The 21,566-nt window shown below is 44.1% G+C and overlaps 1 protein-coding gene across 6 annotated transcripts in view; it reads left to right on the forward strand.

Moving 5' to 3' along the window:
• SLC25A30 (solute carrier family 25 member 30) overlaps positions 1-21,566 on the forward strand; it is a 76,190-nt gene that overhangs the window by 49,409 nt on the left and 5,215 nt on the right. For 4 of the 6 annotated variants that reach the window (XR_639748.4, XR_002518350.2, XR_639749.4 and 1 more), the window contains exons 1-8: positions 31-163; positions 6,950-7,068; positions 9,207-9,354; positions 13,272-13,366; positions 14,828-14,913; positions 16,893-16,988; positions 18,046-18,170; positions 20,162-20,300. Coding sequence is in view for 3 of the 6 variants with exons in the window: in XM_003913834.4 (XP_003913883.1) it covers positions 7,005-7,068; positions 9,207-9,354; positions 13,272-13,366; positions 14,828-14,913; positions 16,893-16,988; positions 18,046-18,170; positions 20,162-20,300 (753 nt within the window). In the remaining 3 variants the exon portion in view is untranslated. Of the gene's footprint in view, positions 1-29; positions 164-6,949; positions 7,069-9,206; positions 9,355-13,271; positions 13,367-14,827; positions 14,914-16,892; positions 16,989-18,045; positions 18,171-20,161; positions 20,301-21,566 lie in introns of those variants that run through there. The other 2 variants (XM_021929603.2, XM_021929604.2) reach the window with 2 other exon arrangements.

Genomic DNA, 21,566 nt, shown 5'->3' on the forward strand with positions numbered 1-21,566 from the left:
CCAATGGGAACTGAGGAGGTCGGCGAGTTTGAGCGGGCGGGGCGGGGCGGGGCTGCGCGCAGGCTCCTGGGCCGGCGCGGCATTTTCTCCTTTCCTGGAGCGGCCTCCGGTTCTTGTAGCAACTGAGTCCGGGTTGCAGGAGGTGTGGGGCCGCCGCCTCCAGGTAAGTCCTGGCCCGCGCCTCCTCCCGCCGGCCCCTCTTTCTCTGCGGCTCCCGGAACCCCGGCCTGGGGTAGGGTTGGGCTGCGGTTTCCTGGGAGCCTCCTTTGCAATCGGGCGTGCTCTGGGCTGCCTTTTCTCTCCAGTTCGCAGGCCGGGCGGGGCTCGGCGGGGCGCGAGGTTCGGGGGACTGGGACAGGGCTCCGCTTCTCGGGCTGCTCCCTCCTTGGGTCGGGCTGGTGCATCGCTGTTGGAGTGGGGTGATTCCTGTTCCAGGGTCATTGAGATCCGAGTGCGAATCCCGTCGTGGCATCTCTGCGTCTGCACGCGTGCCCCGGGCTTGCAACCCTGCCTGTACGTCCCTCCCACTCGTGGGTTCATTCAAACGGCAGCCTGAGCACCCGCGAGCTTCGCATTCTGGGAGAGGGCACACCACATTCGGAATCGCTCGTGGCACATGCTAGGCTGGGAGGAAATTGCCTGGAGAGTTAATATACCTCTGGATTTTAAAGTCTTTCTAGGTGCAATTTCATGTAAAGCAGTTGCAGTGATTAGCATTTTTGTTCTGCGCAAGAGTAGCAAAAACAGTGTTGGCACTGCCCTGCGGATTCGGCTTGCCGTCCTACTTGGGTAGTGAGAAAGTTGAAAGGCATGAATTTTGCTTTTGGCTTTGCCGTTGCGAAGCTTTGTGACCGCGGACTCAGTTAATTAACGTGAAACGAGATGGTAACTTAGAAGATTTCTTTTAAACCCCGCTTTTTGGAAGTCTGTGATGACCTTAGTTTTCCTTCTGCACCTTTAAAAAGAACAGGAAATAGGAAAAGTTCATGAAAGGGCATTATTGAAAGGGCAGTCGGTCCAGCAAGGAACAAAAATGTATGAGAGCACAGAAGCCTTAAAGGCTGTGCGATTACAGTTTAAGAGTTCAGACTGAAAAGGAAACAGCAAGTAAAACTGAAAGAACTTATCAGGAATTAAATAAGAGAAACGGCTGGGAGCAGTGGCTCACGCCTGTAATCCCAGCACTTTGGGAGGCCGAGGCGGGCAGATCACCTGAGGTCAGGAGTTCGAGACCAGCCTGGCCAACATGGAGAAACCCTGTCTCTACTAAAAATACAAAAATAGCCGGGCGTGGTGACGGATTCCTGTAATTCTAGCTACTCGGGAGGCTGAGACAGGAGAATCGCTTGAACCCAGAAGGTGGAGGTTGCAGTGAGCCGAGATCATGCTATTGCACTCCAGCCTGGGCAATAAGAGCAAAACTCCGCCTCTAAATAAATAAATTTTAGAAACTTGGAAAGCGTTCAGAAGTACCAGCAGCTAGTATTATATTTAATTACCTCCCTTTACAGCTGTGCACATGAGGTCAGGTGGGTGAAAATAAACACTAAGCAACCATGTAAGAGAAAATGTAGACAGGATGTGTAACTTAGCATATATCCTAAGTGTAGGGAGAATCCTTTGAAATTCTTAATTTGTATAGACATTTTCATTCAGAAAACTTGTTTTTAACCTTTCTTGACAGGGTCTTGCTCTGGCACCCAGGCTGCCAGAATGCAGTGTCATGATCATAGCTCACTGCAGCCTTGAAGTCCTGGGCGTATGTGCCCCTTCCACCTCAGCCTGCGGAGTAGCTGGGACTAGAGTCGCCTACCACCATGCCTGGATAATTTTTTGGATTTTTTTAGTAGAGATGGTCATCTCATTCTGTTGCCTAGGCTGGTCTTGGACCCCTGGCCTCAAGCTATTCTCCAGCCTCAGCCTCCCAAGTAGCTGGGATTACAGATATGTGTGACTAGCCCAGCTAACAACTTTGTTGTTTTTTTTTAATTTGTATTTTTCACTTTTTTTTGTATTTATTTATATATTTATTTATTTGAGATGGAGTTTCGCTTTTGTTGCCCAGGCTAGAATGCAGTGGCGCGGTCTCGGCTTACTGCAACCTCCGCTCCCTAGGTTCAAGCAGTTCTCCTGCCTCAGCCTCCCAAGTAACTAGAATTACAGGCGCCCACCACTATGCCTGGCTAATTTTTGTATTTTTAATAGAGATGGGGTTTCACGGTGTTGTCCAGGCTGGTCTTGAACTTCTGACCTCAGGTGATCCACCTGCCTTGGCCTCCCAAAGTGCTAGGATTACAGGTGTGAGCCACTGCACCCGGCATGTTTGTTTTTAAGTTAAAAAAAAAAAATTTGGGCCAGGTGCCGTGGCTCATGCCTAATCCCAGCACTTTGGGAGGCGGAGGCAGGCAGATCACAAGGTCAGGAGTTTGAGACCAGCCTAACCAACATGGTGAAACCCCATCTCTACCCAAAATACAAAAATTAGCTGGACATGGTGGCGCATGCCTATAATCCCAGCTACTCAGGAGGCTGAATTGCTTGAACCTGGGAGATGGAGGTTGCAGTGAGCGGAGATAGTGCCACTGTACTCCATCCTGGGTGACAGAGCGAGACTGCATCTCAAAAAAAAAAAAAAAAAAGAATTATTCAGCCAGTCACTAACAGCTAACAAGTTTTTCTTTTTTTTTTTTTTTTTTGTGGCGGGGGGATAGAGTCTCACTCTGTCGTCTAGGCTGGAGTGCAGTGGTGCCATCTTTGCTCACTGCAACCTCCGCCTCCTGGGCTCAAAGCGATTCTTCTGCCTCAGCCTCCTGAGTAGCTGGGATTACAGGCATCTCCACCTCGCCCAGCTAATTTTTATATTTTTAGTAGAGACGGGATTTCACCATGTTGGCCAGGCTGGTCTTGAACTCCTGACCTCAAGTGATCCACCCACCTCCACCTCCCAAAGTGTTGGGATTACAGGTGTGAGCCACCATGCCCAGCCAACAGCTAACATTTTTAAAAATAAAATTTTTTGTTTCCTCTGCTGGAAAATTCTATATTTATTCTGCATGTATAGAATTCCCTGCCCTGCACCCACCAATATTTTTTTTAGCAGCCTTTGGAAGATAGTGTTTGGCTGCAAAGTAGTCCCTAGAGGAGTGGTCATGTGATCCTTCAGAGAGACCTTAGTTTGAATATTTGGTAGCTTTGACTAGGGAAAGTTACTTTTCTTCTCTGAGGCTGTTTGCTCAGTTGTGAGATGTGGATGATGATACCTCTTTCATAGGATTGTGAGGAAAATGTATAGCAATGCCTGACAGCAGGTATTCAGGGATGACTGCTAGTGTTAGTAGTATGTTCATAATGCAGCAAGGAGAAGGAACGAATTACTGGGTTTTAGCGTGGCTTAGAGAACATGGCTGTAAGAGGAGTGTAAAATCAGTGTACAGCCACTGCCCGACACTGGAATTTCTGCAAAGTTTTGATTCCTTCCCCGAGTTGCTGCCCAGACACTATTGACTGCTAAGGACACATGAATCTCTCTGACTGTCTTGGCTTGGCAGCCTTGGGACTTCTGTAGATCCACTTGGGATTTTTCCAAACAACTGTGTTTGGAATTTAAGGAAGTGTTTCAGGAGACTCCCCTTCAGAAAGAGCTCCAAAACAAAGAAATGGGTTAGTTTACTGAAAAGAGATTTCAACCTAAGATAACTATAGCCCTGTCACAGCTTGCTGTGGCCAGTACAACTTGGTGGACATCTACTTACTTATTCCAGTCCTAACTAGCCATTTTCGTGTGTGTGTGTGTGTGTGTGTGTGTGTGTGTGTGTGTGTGTTTTGAGACAAAGTTTCGCTTTTGTTGCCCAGGCTGGAATGCAGTGTTGAGATCTTGGCTCACTGCAACTTCCACCTCCCAGTTTCAAGTGATTCTTCTGCCTCAGCCTCCTGAGTAGCTAGAATTACAGGCACCTGTCACCACACCTGCCTGAGTTTTGTATTTTTAGCAGAGACTGGGTTTGCCATGTTGGCCAGGTGGTCTCGAACTCCTGACCTCAGGTGATCGCCCACCTCGGCCTCCCAAAGTGCTGGGATTACTGACATCAGCCACCGCGCCCGCCCCTTTTCCTTATTTGGATGTTTGCCCATCTACTGCGGCTCTCTGGTTCATATTTAAGCCAAATGATTCTTTTACTCGGCAAACATTGACTTGATAAGTTCCAGTAATATTAACTGCTTAGAGATCTAGTCCTAGCTTTGGAAAGGAAAAGAGAAAGGCCAAAAAGTTCTTTTGCCTCCTGACTAGCTAACTTTAAAAATATCGTAATTGAATAGAAGTACTTGCTTATAGGATGCCGATCCAGGAGTGGACACTAATTTGTAGAAAAGTTTTATTGGTGGTACTTCTGAATGAATGGGCACGTGATTCATCCCATTTGTTTCAAAACTATGAAGAAGCAATTCCGTCACATTTTTTAGCTCTAGTTGAGTATTTGCATATTAGTATTAACTGAGAGCCTCTGGATTTTAACCTAACCAACTGAAAACTTAATATCAAAACCGACAGAGGAAAAAGTAGCCAGATCTCATTAAAACTTAACTAGCTGGCCAGGCACGGTGGCTCACGCCTATAATCCTAGCACTTTGGGAGGCCAACGCAGGTGGATTACCTGAGGTCAGGAGTTCGAGACCAGTCTGGCCAACATGGCAAAATCCCGTCTTTATTAAAATACAAAATTAGCTGGGTGTGGTGGCACATGCCTGTGATCCCAGCTACTTGGGTGACTGAGGCAGGGGAATCACTCGAACCTGGTGGAGGTTGCAGTGAGCTGAGATTGCGCCATTGCATTCCAGCCTGGGGGACAAGAGTGAGACTTTGTCTCAAAAAAAAAAAAAAAAAGATGGAGTCTGACTCTGTTGCCCAGGCTAGTCTTGAACTCCTACACTCAAGACTACAGATTTCAGGGACTATGGATGTGTGCCACTACACCTGCCTTCGTTTTGCTTTTTAATCTGCAATCAGCTAAGTCTAAGAATGAGTTGAGGAAGTTAGTACTGGATGGTAAGTGAATTATTGGATTTATTATTAATAGGTTCTTACAATCTCTAACTTACAGTCTTAATTATTATATGAGTTACCAATTTAATAAGGCTAGGATTTACTTAAGTGCAGTTACTAAATATTTTCAAGGATAATAGGGAGCTGATAGGAGTCTTTTGGGAAAGGGCTTGCTCTTTGGTACTGAAATACCTAAAAACATAGTGGTTTTCATGTTTCATTCTTACAGAACCTTCTATTTTACTCATTTGTAACTGCTGTGAATTTGGTTAGTATCCATCAACAAGGAATAATGATTAATAGGTTTATTCAAGGTGCTCTATGGGGGGGTCCTAGTGTTGGAAACTGATATTCTGGGCAGTGGTGACTCGTGGTAGCCCTCTCTTGGGAAAAGGAGACTTGGGAAGTTCCTAAACACAGGCAAAGTAAACATGTTGGGCATATTGCCTGCCAATAATGACTGAAAAGTTAGAAATTTTGTTTTAAACCAACAGTAGCTATAGTTGATAGTATATATGCAAAAGTGTATTAGTTGTATGAGTCTCCTGTTAATGGGCATGAGGCCACATTTACCGGCTCTAATTACATACAACTGTAGAACGTGACATGAATGTGAAGGACCTGCGCTGTGGCACAAGAGCACACATCACAGGGAGCAAGGTCTTATTACGGAAAAGGAAGATGGAGGGCAACATTTGTGAGTGTCTTTAAAATATATACGGCTTAATCCACACAATAGGCCTACAGCCTGACATTTATTTAACTTAGTGAATAAAAGTATGGCTGTACCCCTGATTGGTTGTGTTGTCTGCTTTGGTGACGATGGTGTTGGTGAAGAAAAAACCGAGACTCAGGTGAGCGGGAACTTCTCGGGGAAGGGTGTGGAGTGGCTCTGACCGCAAAGTCAACCTCTTTCCTCATGCCAGGCTGCCTCACAGCTGGTAACGTAATAAGGCTAAGAGAAGTGAGCCGATATTTATAGAATATAGATTACAAGTAGCCTGTGGTGGCTGGGCGTGGTGGCTCTCACCTCTATTCCCAGCACTTTGGGAGGCCAGGGCTGCAAAATTACTTGAGTCCAGGAGTTCAAGACCAGTCTACAAAAAATAAAAGAATTGGGCGGGCATGGTGGTGTGTGCCTGTGGTCCCAGCTACTTGGGAAGCTGAGGTGGGAGGATCACGTGAGCCCAGGAGGTTGAGGCTGCGGTGAGCCATGTTTGTGCCACTACACTCTAGTCTTCGTGACAGGGTGAGACTCTGTCTTAAAAAAATAAATAAATAAAAGAGGTAGCTTGTAATTTTAAGTAATTGACATTTTACCTTATGACACAAGTTTGCAACATTTTTCTGCTGCAGTGCACCTGAGGGATGTGATGTCCCCCCAATAAGGACTCACTAAGATAGCGGTGAATGAATAGCAAATACTTTTTTTTTTTTTTTTTATGCAGGGTCTCACTGTGTTGCCCAGGCTGGTCTTGACCTCCTGGGCTGAAACAGTTCTCCTACCTTGGCCTCCCAAAATGCTGGGATTGCAGGCGTGAGCCATCATGCCCGCTGCAAATACTTATTGTATGAAGAATAGATTTAAGATAAAATAGACTTTCAGAAAACAGCTTCCACTGCACTACACTGAATACATAGCACGCATACCAAGTTACCAAAGTAGCTGATTACTTCTTGAGGTCACAGTAAAAATTAAGACCACTGATAAAGCAAGATTGGAAATTGCTGACTTGAGGTTTAGGAAATAGGGGTGCTTTGCTTTATTAAGGGGAGGCTCCCCTTGGGAATGGCTACAGGGGGGTTGTGGTGATAGCACTCTCCAAATAAAACCTAGGGGAAGAGTTTGGAGAAGACACTGCCTGTGTGAGAAGTTACAGCTTTATAATATCTTACTGTTGTGTCCAGGAAAAACTGCGTTGGAGGCGATGTTTCTGTAAATCAAAGAAGAGACAGTGTGAGAATGTCAGCCCTCAACTGGAAGCCGTTTGTGTACGGGGGACTGGCCTCCATCACAGCTGAGTGCGGTAAGGACCTGAGGGTGGTGGGTCACATAGCCTGCTGTGCGTGATGGTGTGTGATGTGAATGTAGTTCAAGTGTAGAATGTGAGATGGTGAAATGTTTGTCTCAGAATTCAAAATGTCTTTTAGCTGGGTGTGGTGGCTCACGCGTATAATCTCAGCACTTTAGGAGGCTGAGGCAGGGGAATCCCTTGAGTCCAGGAGTTCTAGACCAGCCTGGGTAACAGAGTGAAACCCCATCTCTATTAAAAAAAAAATTAGACAGATGTGGTGGCTCAGGCCTGTGGTCCCTGCTATTCGGGAGGCAGAGGTCGGAGGATTGCTTAAGTTCAGGAGGTTGAGGCTGCGGTGAGCCACGTGTGCACCACTACACTCCAGCCTCGGTGACAGAATGAAACCCAGTCTCAAAAAAAAAAAGTTTTCTTTTGGTAATGCTTTTTAAGGCAAAATAGTCATTTTGACTGCTATTAGCAGTTTAGGGTTCAAAGTTTAGTGGAGAGAAAGTTGATCCTGTTGACCAAACACAAATTTTTTAAAATTTTTTGTTTCGAAACAGGGTCTGGTGCTGTTGCTGAGGCTGGAGTGCAGTCATCCGATCTCGGCTCACTCCAGCCTCTGCCTCCCGTGTTCAAGCGGTCCTCCCACCTGAGTCTCCTGAGTAGGGGAGACTACAGATATGCACCACCACGCCCGGCTAATTCTTGTATTTTTATTAGAGATGGAGTTTTGCCATGTTGCCCAGGCTGGTCTTGACTCCCAAGCTCAAGAGATCCACCTGCCTCGGCCTCCCAAAGTGCTGGGATTACAGGCATGAGCCACCATGCTCAGCCCCAAACACAAGTTTTATGAATCATTTTTGGATTGTGTCTGTCTGTTTTCGTTGTCCTTTCCCCAGCTTTGCCATTGTTAACCTGTTTGGCTATAAAGAGGTTTGAGAAGCTCAAGGGTGTTCCCTGAGCCAGATAAGATGGACTGTAGTTATCTAGTCACTTTCTGATGATGCACATTATCTAGTTCCCATTTGTGACTTCCTCATCGGTTGGGTTCCACATCAGACCCTGTTTGTTTATTCTCTGGAATCATTCATTCAACAAACACTGATTGAGCAACTGTTGAATGCCCTGTGCTGGGTTGGACACATCATTGCTTCCAGGGCTCAGTCACTGCTGTCCAAGCACAGAATACTACCCCTGTGGGGCTGGGGGGAGTTGAGGCCAAGGGGTAAGCTGGATGAGCCGTGGTAACCACCCACTCACCAGCTTAGGCTCTCTGGGCTGGTGGGCTTTCTCGTTGACACTGTGAATCAAGGTTACTGTCTGAGGATGGGTTTTATATATTTGGGTGGACTATTTGTTAGGTAAAGTATTTAACATATTTATTTGCATTATCAGATTTATTTTATTTTATTTTAGAGACAGAGTCTCTCTCTGTCACCCAGTCTGGAGTACAGTGGCATGATCTTGGCTCACTGCAACCTCTGCCTCCTAGGTTTAAGCGATTCTCCTGCCTCAGCCTCCTGAGTAGCTGGGCTTACAAGTGCCTGCCACCATACCCAGCTAATTTTTGTATTTTTAGTAGAGACTGGGTTTCACCATGTTGGCCAGGTTGGTCTCGAACTCCTGACCTCAGGTGATCCGTCCACCTCGGCCTCCCAAAGTTCTGGGATTACAGGCATGAGCCACTGCGCCTGGCCCAGATTAATTTTAGACTATAAAACACTCTCCCAAGTGGAAAAACCCCTTTAGAAAATGAAATTTTTTACCTCTTTGTTCACATTCAACCTAACTTTAACCTTCAATTATATACAGAATAGTAACTTATGTTTTTCAATGGATTTCCTGTTTAGGTAAATCATACTGTGTATCTGCTTTCTACAACAATGCCGCCTACCCAAATCCTATGTAGAATAAGATGAGGTATAAATAAAAAGATAAAGGAAAATATATCTATGCATTTTTTGGGTTTTATTAATCTTTTGATTCCTCAATTTTTAAAAATATAAACAAGATTGCAAAGTGCCATTTCTTAATCACTTTCTTAGTTCACATTATAGTCTGATATGTATCCTCGGTAATATATCACGACGTATCCTTTATTTAGTGGAATTTCTTTTTATTAAGTGAATTTCTTTTTAAATTTTAAGGTACATTTCCAATTGATTTAACCAAGACACGGCTCCAGATTCAAGGCCAGACGAATGATGCAAAATTTAAAGAAATTAGATATCGAGGAATGTTGCACGCATTAGTGAGGATAGGCAGAGAAGAAGGACTGAAAGCACTCTACTCGGGGTGAGTAGGCCTTCATGCATTTCTGTGTCCCTGTTCACTGTTCCACATGGGTAGACTTCAGACCAAGACTGCACAGATCACAAGTAAGCAGTTTGAGGTATGTTTGAAAAGAGCATGATAGGCCGGGCGCGGTGGCTCACGCCTGTAATCCCAGCACTTTGGGAGGCCGAGGCGGGCGGATCACAAGGTCAGGAGATCAAGACCACGGTGAAACCCCGTCTCTACTAAAAATACAAAAAAAAATTAGCCGGGCGCGGTTGTGGGCGCCTGTAGTCCCAGCTACTCGGGAGGCTGAGGCAGGAGAATGGCATGAACCCGGGAGGCGGAGCTTGCAGTGAGCCGAGATCGCGCCACTGCACTCCAGCCTGGGCAACAGAGCGAGACTCCGTCTCAAAAAAAAAAAAAAAAAAAAAAAAAAAAAAAGAAAAGAGCATGATAGATTTTTCACTTTTAATTTCAACTCTAATTTCTAAGTATATATATTATGTGACAAATGTTTTGGTGAAACTTTTACTATATTCAAGTACAGACAGACAACAATAAAAAATTCTGTTTGCTTAAAAACATTCTGTTCAGTTTTTAAACTCTTTGAAAATAGCACTTTTCCTTAGATATTCTGAATTAAGGAGGTTTTTGCCATAATGAAAATTATATGATGTTGATAAGAGTTGCTATGAACTACTTTCCAGTCTTTCAGTATTTAATGAACAGTATTCTGTAGGCACTGGATAGGAAAGTGAGTGAGACCTATATCAGAATACCTACAGGAACAGAACATGGACAGTCTCATGCCATGCTAAGCCTCTTGGTTTTCTCCAGTATACCACACCACAAACTGGTGACCCATAGCCCTGCCATGGATCCACCAATCCCCAAAGGTTTTTGTTTTTTAACTGAGCCAATATTTAAAAAATGAGAAATTGCACGTAAAAATCTGGGACTCCATCTTCTCGAGAGAAATCAACATTAGGCCCACATTTGTTCAGTTGTGACAGTGGTAGCTGGGGTGAAGGATACTGTCTCTGGTTTACAAAACCTCTGTCAACCATGTAGTATATGCGTGTGCAGTTCGACCCAGCCTGGATCATTCACTCTCGGCATCTGCTTTCTTGGTACCTGTCAGTATTTCAGTTTGCTATATCTATGGCAGACAGAAGCCACCGAAAGGGTTTAAGAAGGAGGATGGACCTGATCAGCTTACATTGTAAACATCACCTACCTGCCATGGAGAGAAAGAATTAAGAGACAGCACTAGAAGCAGGGCTGTCACGTAGGAAGACTAGATGAAGATCTGAATTGGTTTTGGGGATGAGGAGAAAGAAAACAGGCTAGAAAACTATTTAGGGTGTAGGATTAATAGCACTACGTGACCTAATATGAGGTTTCCATACATGAAGTGGGTAGAAGAGAAGGAGGAGCCGAGGCTAATGTCTCAATTGGTGGTTTTTGCCAGTGTGTAGCTGGAGGTTCCATGCCCTGGTCTAGGAAACACAAGAGGAAAGATGATTGTTTGGAGAAGGAAGAGAAGTAGTTCAGTGTGGCACCCTGTCTGAAGGTATACACAGGACATCTAAATTGAGACTCTAGGAAGATTGGAAATATGTCTTTGGATCTGTGTTGGAAGCATGGATTTGGAGTCATCAGTCTTTTATTTTATTTTTCTTTTTTTTTTTTTGAGATGGAGTCTCGCTCTGTCTCCCAGGCTGGAGTGCAGTGGCGCGATCTCCACTCACTGCAAGCTCCGCCTCCCGGGTTCACACCATTCTCCTGCCTCAGCCTCCCGTGTGGCTGGGACTACAGGCGCCCGCCACCGCGCCCGGCTAATTTTTGTATTCTTAGTAGAGACGGGGTTTCACCATGTTAGTCAGGATGGTCTCGATCTCCTGACCTCGTGATCCGCCCATCTCGGCCTCCCAAAGTGCTGGGATTACAGGCGTGAGCCACCGCGCCCGGCCCTTTTATTTTATTTTTCATTTATTTATTTTGAGACAGGATCTTGCTTTGTTGCCCCGGGCTGGAGTGCAGTGGCACAAAATGGCTTACAGCAGCCTCTACCTCCCAGGTTCAAGTGATCCTCTCATTGCAGCCCCCTACATAGCTGGAACTATAGGCACGACAAGCCACTGCACCTAGCTCGCGCGCACACACACACACACACACACCCTACACACAATTTTTTTTTTAGACGGAGTTTCACTTGGTTGCCCAGGCTCACTGCAACCTCTGCCTCCCAGGTTCAAGCAATTCTCCTGCCTCAGCCTGGCGAGTAGCTGGGATTACAGGCACCAGCTACGACAACCGGCCAATTTTTTGTATTTTTAGTAGAGATGGGGTTTTACCATGTTGGCTAGGCTGGTCTTAAACTCCTGACCTCAAGTAATCCGCCATCTCGGCCTCCCAAAATGCTGGGATTACAGGTGTGAGCTACCGCGTCTGGCGCTACTTTTATATTTTTTATAGAGATGGGATTTTGTCATGTTGCCCAGGCTGGTCTCAAACTCCTGAGCTGAAGTGAACTGCCTGCCTTGGCTTCCCAAAATGCTGGGATTACAGGCATGAGCCACCATGCCCGGCCAGTCTTTAGATGGTAGTTGAAGCCTTGGGAGTAGATGAGCTCACACAGGGCGCATGTACAGTAAGGAGAGAAGAAGCATAGCATAGAATTCTGGGGAACCCGAGCAGACACAGGTAGGATGCTGTAGAGAAAAGAAAAGAAGTGGGAGGGGGTAATGCTACAGCAGAACAGGGAGGAGAAAGCTACAAGTAGGACAAAGGGTAAACCGTGGCACACACTGCAAAGAGCCTATACAAGATCCTACTTGAAAAGCCCCATTTTAACTTAGCAACAAAAGTGTCAGTTGGTCACCTTGATGAGGGGAGTTTTGAGGGTGAGGGCAGCAGAAACCCTGATTGCAATTCAAGAAGGAATTGGGGAATTGCGGAAAGAGAGCTGGGGAGTGTCGATGCCACACTGTGGTTGTGGTTTGGAGAGGATAATAGGACAGGCATATTGGATGGAGGAAAGTAGGCTTGTTTTTCCTGATTCTGTCTTGAACTCGTTCACTTACATTTTCATCGAGAATAAATATGAGGGGCCAGACTTTCACTTAGTGAGCTAATAATTTGCACAGATTTATCTGGACCCACCTGTGTGTTTTTTGTTTGTTTGTTTGTTTGTTTTTGGTTTTTTTTGAGATGGAGTCTTGCTCTGTCACCCAGGCTGGAGTGCAGTGGTGCGATCTCGGCTCACTGCAAGCTCCGTCTCCCGGGTTCCCACCATTCTCCTGCCTCAGCCTCCCAAGTAGCTGGGACTACAAGTGCCTGCCACCACGCCTGGCTAATTTTTTGTTTTTTTAGTAGAGACGGGGTTTCATAGTGTTAGCCAAGATGGTCTCAATCTCCTGGCCTCGTGTTCCGCCTGCCTTGGCCTCCCAAAGTGCTGGGATTACAGGCGTGAGCCACCGCGCCTGGCCCCACCTGTGTTTTTGTTGGATTCTGAATTTTAAGAAATTGTTTTAGGGGCTGGGTGCGGAGGCCAGCCTCAGGTTTGGGAGGCCAACACCTGAGGTCAGGAGTTCGAGACCAGCCTGACCAACATGGTGAAACCCTGTCTCTACTAAAAATACAAAAATTAGCCAGGTGTGATGTCAGGTGCCTGTATTCCCAGCTACTTGGGAGGCTGAGGCAGAAGAATCGCTTGAACCCAGGAGGCAGAGCTTGCAGTGCGCTGAGATCATACCATTACACTCAATGCAATGAGTGCAATGGGTGGCAGAGCAAAACTCTGTCTCAAAAAATAAAAAATATTGTTTTAGAGAACGTAGTTTGATTATGGATGGCATTCTGCCTGTGGGTTGCCTAGCCCATGTTAAGTGATTTTTAGATTGCTTTTGTCCCTTTGTACATTGATTTAACAGGATTGCCCCCGCGATGTTACGCCAGGCATCCTATGGCACCATCAAGATAGGCACTTACCAGAGCTTGAAGCGACTATTCGTTGAACGCCCAGAAGGTGAGTGGGGAATCTGTTTTCCCGCTGTGGACAGGAGGTGGGTTGTTTGTCTTTCTATTCAAGTGGTTCTGGAGCAGGTTTTCTTCAGCTTATTTGTGACTTTCCTACCGCTACAAGAACTCTGGGTGTAAAGTCTTAGTTAATTGTGCTGAAAGCAAGTTGGTTATCAGCTCAATTGAGGGGAGAAATAATGAAAAGGAACCATCTCTGCAACCATTTTAATTAGTTGTCCCCATCTCCAAAATGCCTAGACCAGGGGATGTGTTGTGACCATTCCATCCAACTTAAAATTTGCTAAAATCATATGAATTGTCATCTAGTTTTCAGGAAAACAGTGAATACATTTCTTAATATTAACAACACTGAATGCTAATACTCTGCAGCTTTTTGGTTCTATGGCTTTGTTTTAATCCATAGAACTGCCTGTCTTCATCTCTTTTCACAATGGGTTGAGTACCAGACACTATTATGTGAGAGTGGCGAACAAGAGCTAAGATGCTTTGGAAATACTTCAGGATATTTCAAACTAAATACATATGATGTGCTATAAAAACTTTCTGTGCCAAATAAGTCGTCATGTTATCTCATAGGAATTATTGTCCTAACAGACATAGCTCATCTGAATTACGATGGTCTGAATTTATACATAAATGTGAATTGGGGCCGGGTGCAGTGGCTCATGCCTGTAATCCCAGTGCTTTGGGGAGGCTGAGGCGGTGGATCACTTGAGCCCAGGAGCTCCAGACCAGCCTGGGCAACATGGTGAAACACCATCCCTATGAAAAAAACAAAATATTAGCCAGGTGTGGAAGTGCACGCCTGTAGTCCCAGCTATTGGGGAGGCTGAGGTGGGAGGATCACCTGAGTTCAGGAGGTCGAGGCTGCAGGGAGCTGTAATTGTGCCACTGCACTCCAGCCTAGATAACAGAGTGAGACCCTGTCTCAAAAGAAAAAAAATAAACTCACATTTAGATATCAAGAAAGTTTGCAAAGCAAAATTCCTTCATTAGTGAAATTTCTAATCCTTTTAAAATTACTGGATTCATGAAGCATACTTTTTTTTTTTGAGATGGCATCTTGGTCTGTTGCCCAGGCTGGGGTACAGTGGTGTGGTCTCGGTTCACTGCAACCTGCACCTCCCGTGTTCAAGTGATTCTCCTGCCTCAGCCTCCAAGTAGCTGGGATTACAGGCAGCTGCCACCACATCCAGCTAATTTTTGTATTTTTAGTAGAGACGGGGTTTCACCATGTTGGACAGGCTGTTCTCAAACTCCTGACCTCAAGTGATCCACCCACCTTGGTATCCCAAAGTGCTGGGATTACAGATGTGAGCCACGGTGCCCAGCCTGAAGCATACGTTTTTAAATCTTAAGATGAACAAGTAATGTGTAAATAAGTTGAGTTTCTCACAGGAAGAACTCTGTAAATATGTAGAGTCAAATAACGTGTCATTGTTTACAGATGAAACTCTACTGATAAATGTGATATGTGGAATTCTCTCTGGAGTCATATCTTCAACCATTGCTAATCCAACTGATGTTTTGAAAGTAAGCTGTGCTATCTATATCTTATAGGCACATTCCACATTTTCTTATTGAGAACAACATTCAGGTAATGGAATCTGTGAATGTAGCATCTGTGTATATGTGAATCTGTTTATAATTTAAGTGCCATGAAGACTCTAACTTTTCAATGTCCACAAGGTGGGTTTCCCACTGATACAGATGAACTCAAAAGTAGAGCTCATTTTGGAGACAGGTTTTGGTGATTGAGGAGAAAAAAAAATTTAGGCTTGGCCTGCATTTGATTTTCGTTTTTCATGGAAAATCTTCTTTGTTTTATTGGTTCATTAAATATAGATGGACTGCAAGTTTTGCACAAATCTAGGCTGCTCATTAATGATTATTTTTGAATCCATCTTTTTTTTTTTCTTTTTCTTTTTTTTTTAAAGATGGAGTCTCACTCTGTCACCCAGGCTGGAGTGCAGTGGCACGATGTCAGCTCACTGCAACCTCCGCCCCCCTGGGTTCAAACGATTCTCCTGCCTCAGCCTCCTGAGTAGCTGACATTACAGGTGCCTGCCACCGTGCCCAGCTAATTTTTGTATTTTTAGTAGAGATGGGGTTTCACTGTCTTGGCCAGGCTGATCTTGATCTCCTGACCTCGTGATCCACCCGCCTTAGCCTCCCAAAGTGCTGGGATTACAGGCGTGAGCCACCATGCCCCGCCTGCATCTTCTTTGTTAAATTTAATTCAGGAAATACAGATGAAAAAATTTAATTACTACAATTAGATTACATAACACATTAGGTGACCTTATTGAAAATACTAGGGATATTATAACTTCTTAATTCCTTTTTGGAATAAAGCAAGGAAGTAACTAATTAAATGAAATAAAAATTCAGTATGACTTATTTTTGAACTCCTACTGAGTATTCCTTTCCTATCTCCCCTCTTTTCTTTTTCTGCCCCACTATTTAACTAGTATTCTATGCTTCTACCTTGTACCAGTTGGTATATGCCATGGTTAGAATCCAAAAATGAGTAAGACAAGGACCCTGCCCTCAGAGAGCCTTCAATCTAATAGGGAATTCTGACAAGCATTACAGCCATCTGCAGTGTTCTGGGTACACTACAGTTATACATGCATTGTAGCAAAGGGACCGCGTGGGTAAGGAAGAAATGCAAGGTACCTTTGCCATAAGTTTACCAGTAGTGGGGTAAGAGAGCTAGAGAAAAATATCCACCCTCTTATTAATTTCTTAATTATATCTTAGGCCTTCTGGGAAGGTAGTTCCTGTATCTTGGTTTATTTTCCCATGTTAGTGTGGCAAGAACAGTTCCTTTAGAAGTTAGTGGTAATGTATTTGCTCTGTAAACAAAAATAAGGTACACATTTTTTAGTAAAAAATCTGTTTTCATTCTTAAAAATGCAAAGAGCTACATCAAACATTATGTTTATGTTGGAATCTTGGTCATGTGGATTCCACTAATTAAAGTGTAACAGAGTGTGACAGGTATCATGTGGCTCTCGCTTGGCCAGCTCGCCTGCATACCTTCGGTTCAGCTGGTTGGAGACTGTAGTGGCTTGGAGCAGCTAATTTAAGAACTATGCTTGTCTATGCTTAATGCTGCCAAGTACGCTGGATAACTCATTAATTTTATTAAACCTTTGTAATTAACTTTTCTCTCACCTATATAGTAGTAGGGAAGTATGCTGTTTTCTATCCTTCTAGAAAGACGTTTTTCACAAAATCAATTTCTTTTTTGACACTTAATGAACTGCTGTGCATAGGACTCTGGACTCTCCTAGATGCTTTTTGGGGATCTCAGAGTTCCTAAGAAAAAATTTTTAGTCATTTTAAGGTAGCATCATAGCAGTATTTATATGACAGTTTTTTTCTCTGCTAATGGTTATTTAGCAACTGACTGACTGACTGATTGACTGACTGTCAGAGGTATCCATTGGTTGGGGCTGGGATTGTGGTAGTTTCTTTCTGATGTTGGTCTTTAAAATAATCTCTAGATTCGGATGCAAGCACAAAGCAGCACCATTCAAGGAGGGATGATAGGCAACTTCATGAACATTTACCAGCAAGAGGGGACAAGAGGGCTGTGGAAGGTAAGCCGGAAGGATGGATCCAACTGATTTATTTAGTTCTTTCTTCCTTTTTTGAATTTATTTGTTCTATTTCTATCACTTAATTTTAATCCAAGTGTCGTAATGGAGTAAGGGAAGAAGAGTGGCATCTTCTGCCCATGCAAATATCTTTCTTTATTTTCCTATCTATAAAATGGGCATATAAGGAATATGTCATTTTTTTTTTTTTGGAGACGGAGTCTCACCCTGTTGCCCAGACTGGAGTGCAGTGGCTCAATCTTGGCTCATTGCAACCTCCACCTCCTGGGTTCAAGCAATTCTCCTGCCTCAGCCTCCTGAGTAACTGGGATTACAGGCATGCGCCACCACACCCGGCTAATTTTTGTATTTTTAGTAGAGACAGGGTTTCCCCATGTTGGTCAGGCTGTTCTCAAACTCCTGACCTCAGGTGATCCGCCTGCCTTGGCCTCCCAAAGTGCTGGGATTACAGTTGTGAGCCACCGCACCTGGTCTATGTCAGGATTTTTAAAGTTCCCTTTGAATAATTTATGAATAAGATGTTGTGTGAAGGATAAGCACTTTTTTTGTCGTTGTTTGGTCGTTTGCTGTTTTTTTTTTTTAATTCTTGTGGAGAAGTAGTTTAGGTTACAGTTCCATTGGGTGTTTTGGTCCATACGATTTCATGGCTTGTAACTGAAGTCTGTTATTAGGCATGCATGCGGTGTACAGTGTTATTTCCTAGTATTCTAATGACTTGTCAGTTCATAGAATAGCCCCTAAAGATCATCCAGTGCGATCTCTCTGTTCATACAAGGAAACCGGAGGCTCTGAGAGGTGACTTGTCCTGGCCAAAGTCTGGCCCAAGGTCATATAGTTGATGCCAGCATCAGAATTAGACTTCAGAGTTTTTGAGTTCTTGCCCTGTGATCTTTTCCACTCTGTCACTCTATATTTCTGCCTCCCCAGAGGAAAAGATAAAAATTGATCATAGTTTATGGATTAGAACCTTTGCACATTTGCAAGACTCGTTCTACAGAGGCAAATCAGAATCATTTTTATTGTTAATGTTTTTACCCAGGGTGTGTCCCTTACTGCGCAGAGGGCTGCTATTGTTGTTGGTGTGGAGCTGCCGGTCTATGACATCACCAAGAAGCATCTTATTCTCTCGGGCCTGATGGGAGACACTGTGTATACCCACTTCCTGTATGTGTATGGATTTTTAAAAAATTAATCTTTTAGGTATGCATGAGTTTAGGGTGGAAATTTGGCACAAATTTATAGAAATTCTAAAGCAAGTTTATTATAAAAGTATTATATTCTCATATTTGAAAAGTTGCAGTGCAGAAGTGAGGCAGGACCAAGTAAAAGTCCTTATTCCTGTACGTAGGCAGCTATTGTTAACAGTTTGATAAGTATCTTCCAGGCGTTTTCTATGTGTATGCAAACATTGTCTACAAAAGTGTATTATATGAACTTTATTACACAGATAAGATCATGTTTTACATTCTTTTATTTGCTTTTTAAAATTTAACAACAGGCTGGGCATAGTAGTTCACGCCTGTAATCCCAGGACTTTGGGAGGCCGAGGCAGGAGGACCAATTGAGCCTAGGAATTCAAGACCAACTTGGGCGACAAAATGAGGCCCCATTTCTACAAAAAATTGAAAACTTAGCTGGGCATGGTGGTTCATGGCTATGGTCCCAGCAACATGGGAGACTGAGGCAGGAGGATTGCTTGAGCTCAGGAAGTTGAGGCTGCAGTGAGCCTTGAGTGGGCCACTGAGCTCTAGCCTGGGCAACAGAGAAAGACCCTGTCTCTAAAATAAAATATGATTTGACAACATATTCCAAATATCTTTGAGTGCTTACAGACTTCATGTCAGTACTTACAGACTTTATTTATTTATTTGAGATAGGGTGTCACTGTGTTACCCGGGCTGGAGTACAGTGGTGCGATCTCGGCTCACTGCAGCCTCGACCTCCTGGGCTCAAGTGATCCTCCTGCCTCAGCCTTCCAAGTAGCTGGGACTGCAGGCGCAAGCCACCACACCTGGCTAATTTTTGTATTTTTTGTAGAGCTGTGGTTTTGCCATGTCACCCAGGCTGGTCTCGAACTCGTAGACTTAAGTGACTCACCCGCCTCAGCCTCCCAAAGTGCTGGGATTACAGGTGTCAGCCATTGCAGGCCTGGTCTTCGTTTATTTTTAATAGCTGCAGATGATCACATTGTATGGATATATCATACATATATATTATCATGCATACATACATATATAAAATCATATATAATCCATTGGTGGGCAGTGTGTGGAGACTGTTCTAATTGTCACAACCAGGGAGAATACTACTGACATCTAGTGGGGAGAGGCCAGGGATACAGCTAGTGCTGAGGCTGGGAAACCTTGCTCTGAATTAATCGATATAAAGTATGGTCCGTGGTAGTCTTGTGTGGGACTGAAAATATAGCAGAACCTAAGACCTTTGAGGGGCATTATAGTAGGGAGATCTTTTTCTTTGATGTCTAGGAAACGATTTAATTATGATATGGCTAGAATTACTCTGATGTCCACTTACAGGTAAATAGATGGAAAACATCATCCTTGGAGGATTTCCTTTGTTTTATGATCCTTTGACATTCTAGAATGTCGAGTATTCTTAGCTGTGGCTGGGATTTATCAGCTAGTATAATCGGTGCTAATATTTAAGCAGTTTATCAAGCTCTAGATATGGCCCTTCTTGATATGTTTCGTGTTGATATATGTTAGTTTAACATAGTTTTGGGGCTGGGCATGGTGGCTCATGCCTGTAATCTGAGCACTTTGGGAGACTAAGGTGGGCAGATCACTTGAGATCAGGAGTCCGAGATCAGCCTGGCCAACATGGCAAAACCCTATCTCTACTAAAAATATGAAAAAAATTAGCTGGGTGTGGTAGAGTGTGCCTGAAATCCAGCTACTTGGGAGGCTGAGGCAGGAGAATCGCCTGAACTTGGGAGGCAGAGGCTGCAGTGAGCTAAGGTCACACCATTGCACTCCAGCCTGGGCAACAGAGCATGACTTTGTCTCAAAAACAAACAAACACAAAAACCACAAACAAGAAAACCCCATAGTTTGGGCAGAAGCTGTTTTCTGCCTTCGATGGTGGCTGTAGCTCAGTGGTGGTTAACTTTTTTTTTTCCGATGGTGTCTTTGTAGCTCAAGCTTCACCTGTGGTCTGGCAGGGGCCCTGGCCTCAAACCCTGTTGATGTTGTGAGGACACGTATGATGAATCAGAGAGTCCTTCGAGATGGCAGACGCTCTGGCTACACAGGAACCCTGGATTGCTTGTTACAGGTAAGAGCAAATGTCTGTCTCTGCAGGGTTGTGAATTATATATATTTTTTGATCTAAGAAGAAGTAACTGAATTATGAGAGCTACTAAAACTAAGATGAATGATGCTTTAAAGCCCTGAGATGTACATATAGGAGACCATTTTTGCCATAGTGTGCTTAACGTTTATAAATATAATGTTGTTTTCTTTATACCTCCATTCTCCTGTGAAAGGTGAGAAAATAATAATATTTCCTGTGATTATAGAAGAACTGGGTCTCCTTCCAAAATATACTTTCTTCCTTTTGGGTCAAACTAGTATGAATATCCTTCATTCAGACATCTCTTCTTTTTTTTTTTTTTTTTTTTTTTTTGAGACAGAGTCTCGCTCTGTCGCCCAGGCTGGAGTGCAGTGGCACCATCTCGGCTCACTGCAAGCTCCGCCTCCTGGGTTCACACCATTCTCCTGCCTCAGCCTCCAAGTAGCTGGGACTACAGGCACACATCACCATGCCCGGCTAATTTTTTGTATTTTTAGTAGAGACGGGGTTTCACCGTGTTCGCCAGGATGGTCTCAATCTTCTGACCTCATGATCCGCCCGCCTCGGCCTCCCAAAGTGCTGGGATTACAGGCGTGAGCCACCGCTCCCGGCCAGACATCTCTTCTTAAAGGAACACATCAATCTTACTTTAATTCTCAGTTTAAATAATTGGGCCTACTGTTTTATGAGTGGGTGAAAGTTTTCAACTGTCTCCCCCACTAGATTGCCAGTGGTCAGATTAGGAGCCACTTTTTTTTTTAGGTGGTATTTATTTATTTATTTTCAAGTTTCAGTGTATTTTAGATTCAGGGGATACATGTCCATGTTTGTTACATGGGCACATGCGTAGTGGTGGAGATTGGGCTTCTAATGTACCCATTACCCAAATAGTGAACATTACACCAGATAGATAATTTTTCAACTCTAGCGTCTCCCCTTTAGGAGTCCCCGTGAGGCAGTGTCTGTTATTTCTATCTTTATGTCCATATGTACCCATTGTTTAGCTCCCACTTAAAAGTGAGAACATGTGGTTTTTGATTTTCTTTTTCTGCGTTAGTTTGCTCAGGATAATGGCCTGCAGCTCCATCCATGTTGCTGCAAGGAAGGTGATTTCTTTTTTATGGCTACAGGGGCCACTTTTGTGGTTCCTGTTTTCCGACATGACACCAACACATTTTACCCTTCAGGTGTTGCCTTAATAAAGCAAAGACACTTACCATATTCATCCACCCGACAACTTGGGAAATA

Source organism: Papio anubis, chromosome 15, assembly GCF_008728515.1.
Source record: "Papio anubis isolate 15944 chromosome 15, Panubis1.0, whole genome shotgun sequence".
NCBI classification, from domain to species: domain Eukaryota; kingdom Metazoa; phylum Chordata; class Mammalia; order Primates; family Cercopithecidae; genus Papio; species Papio anubis.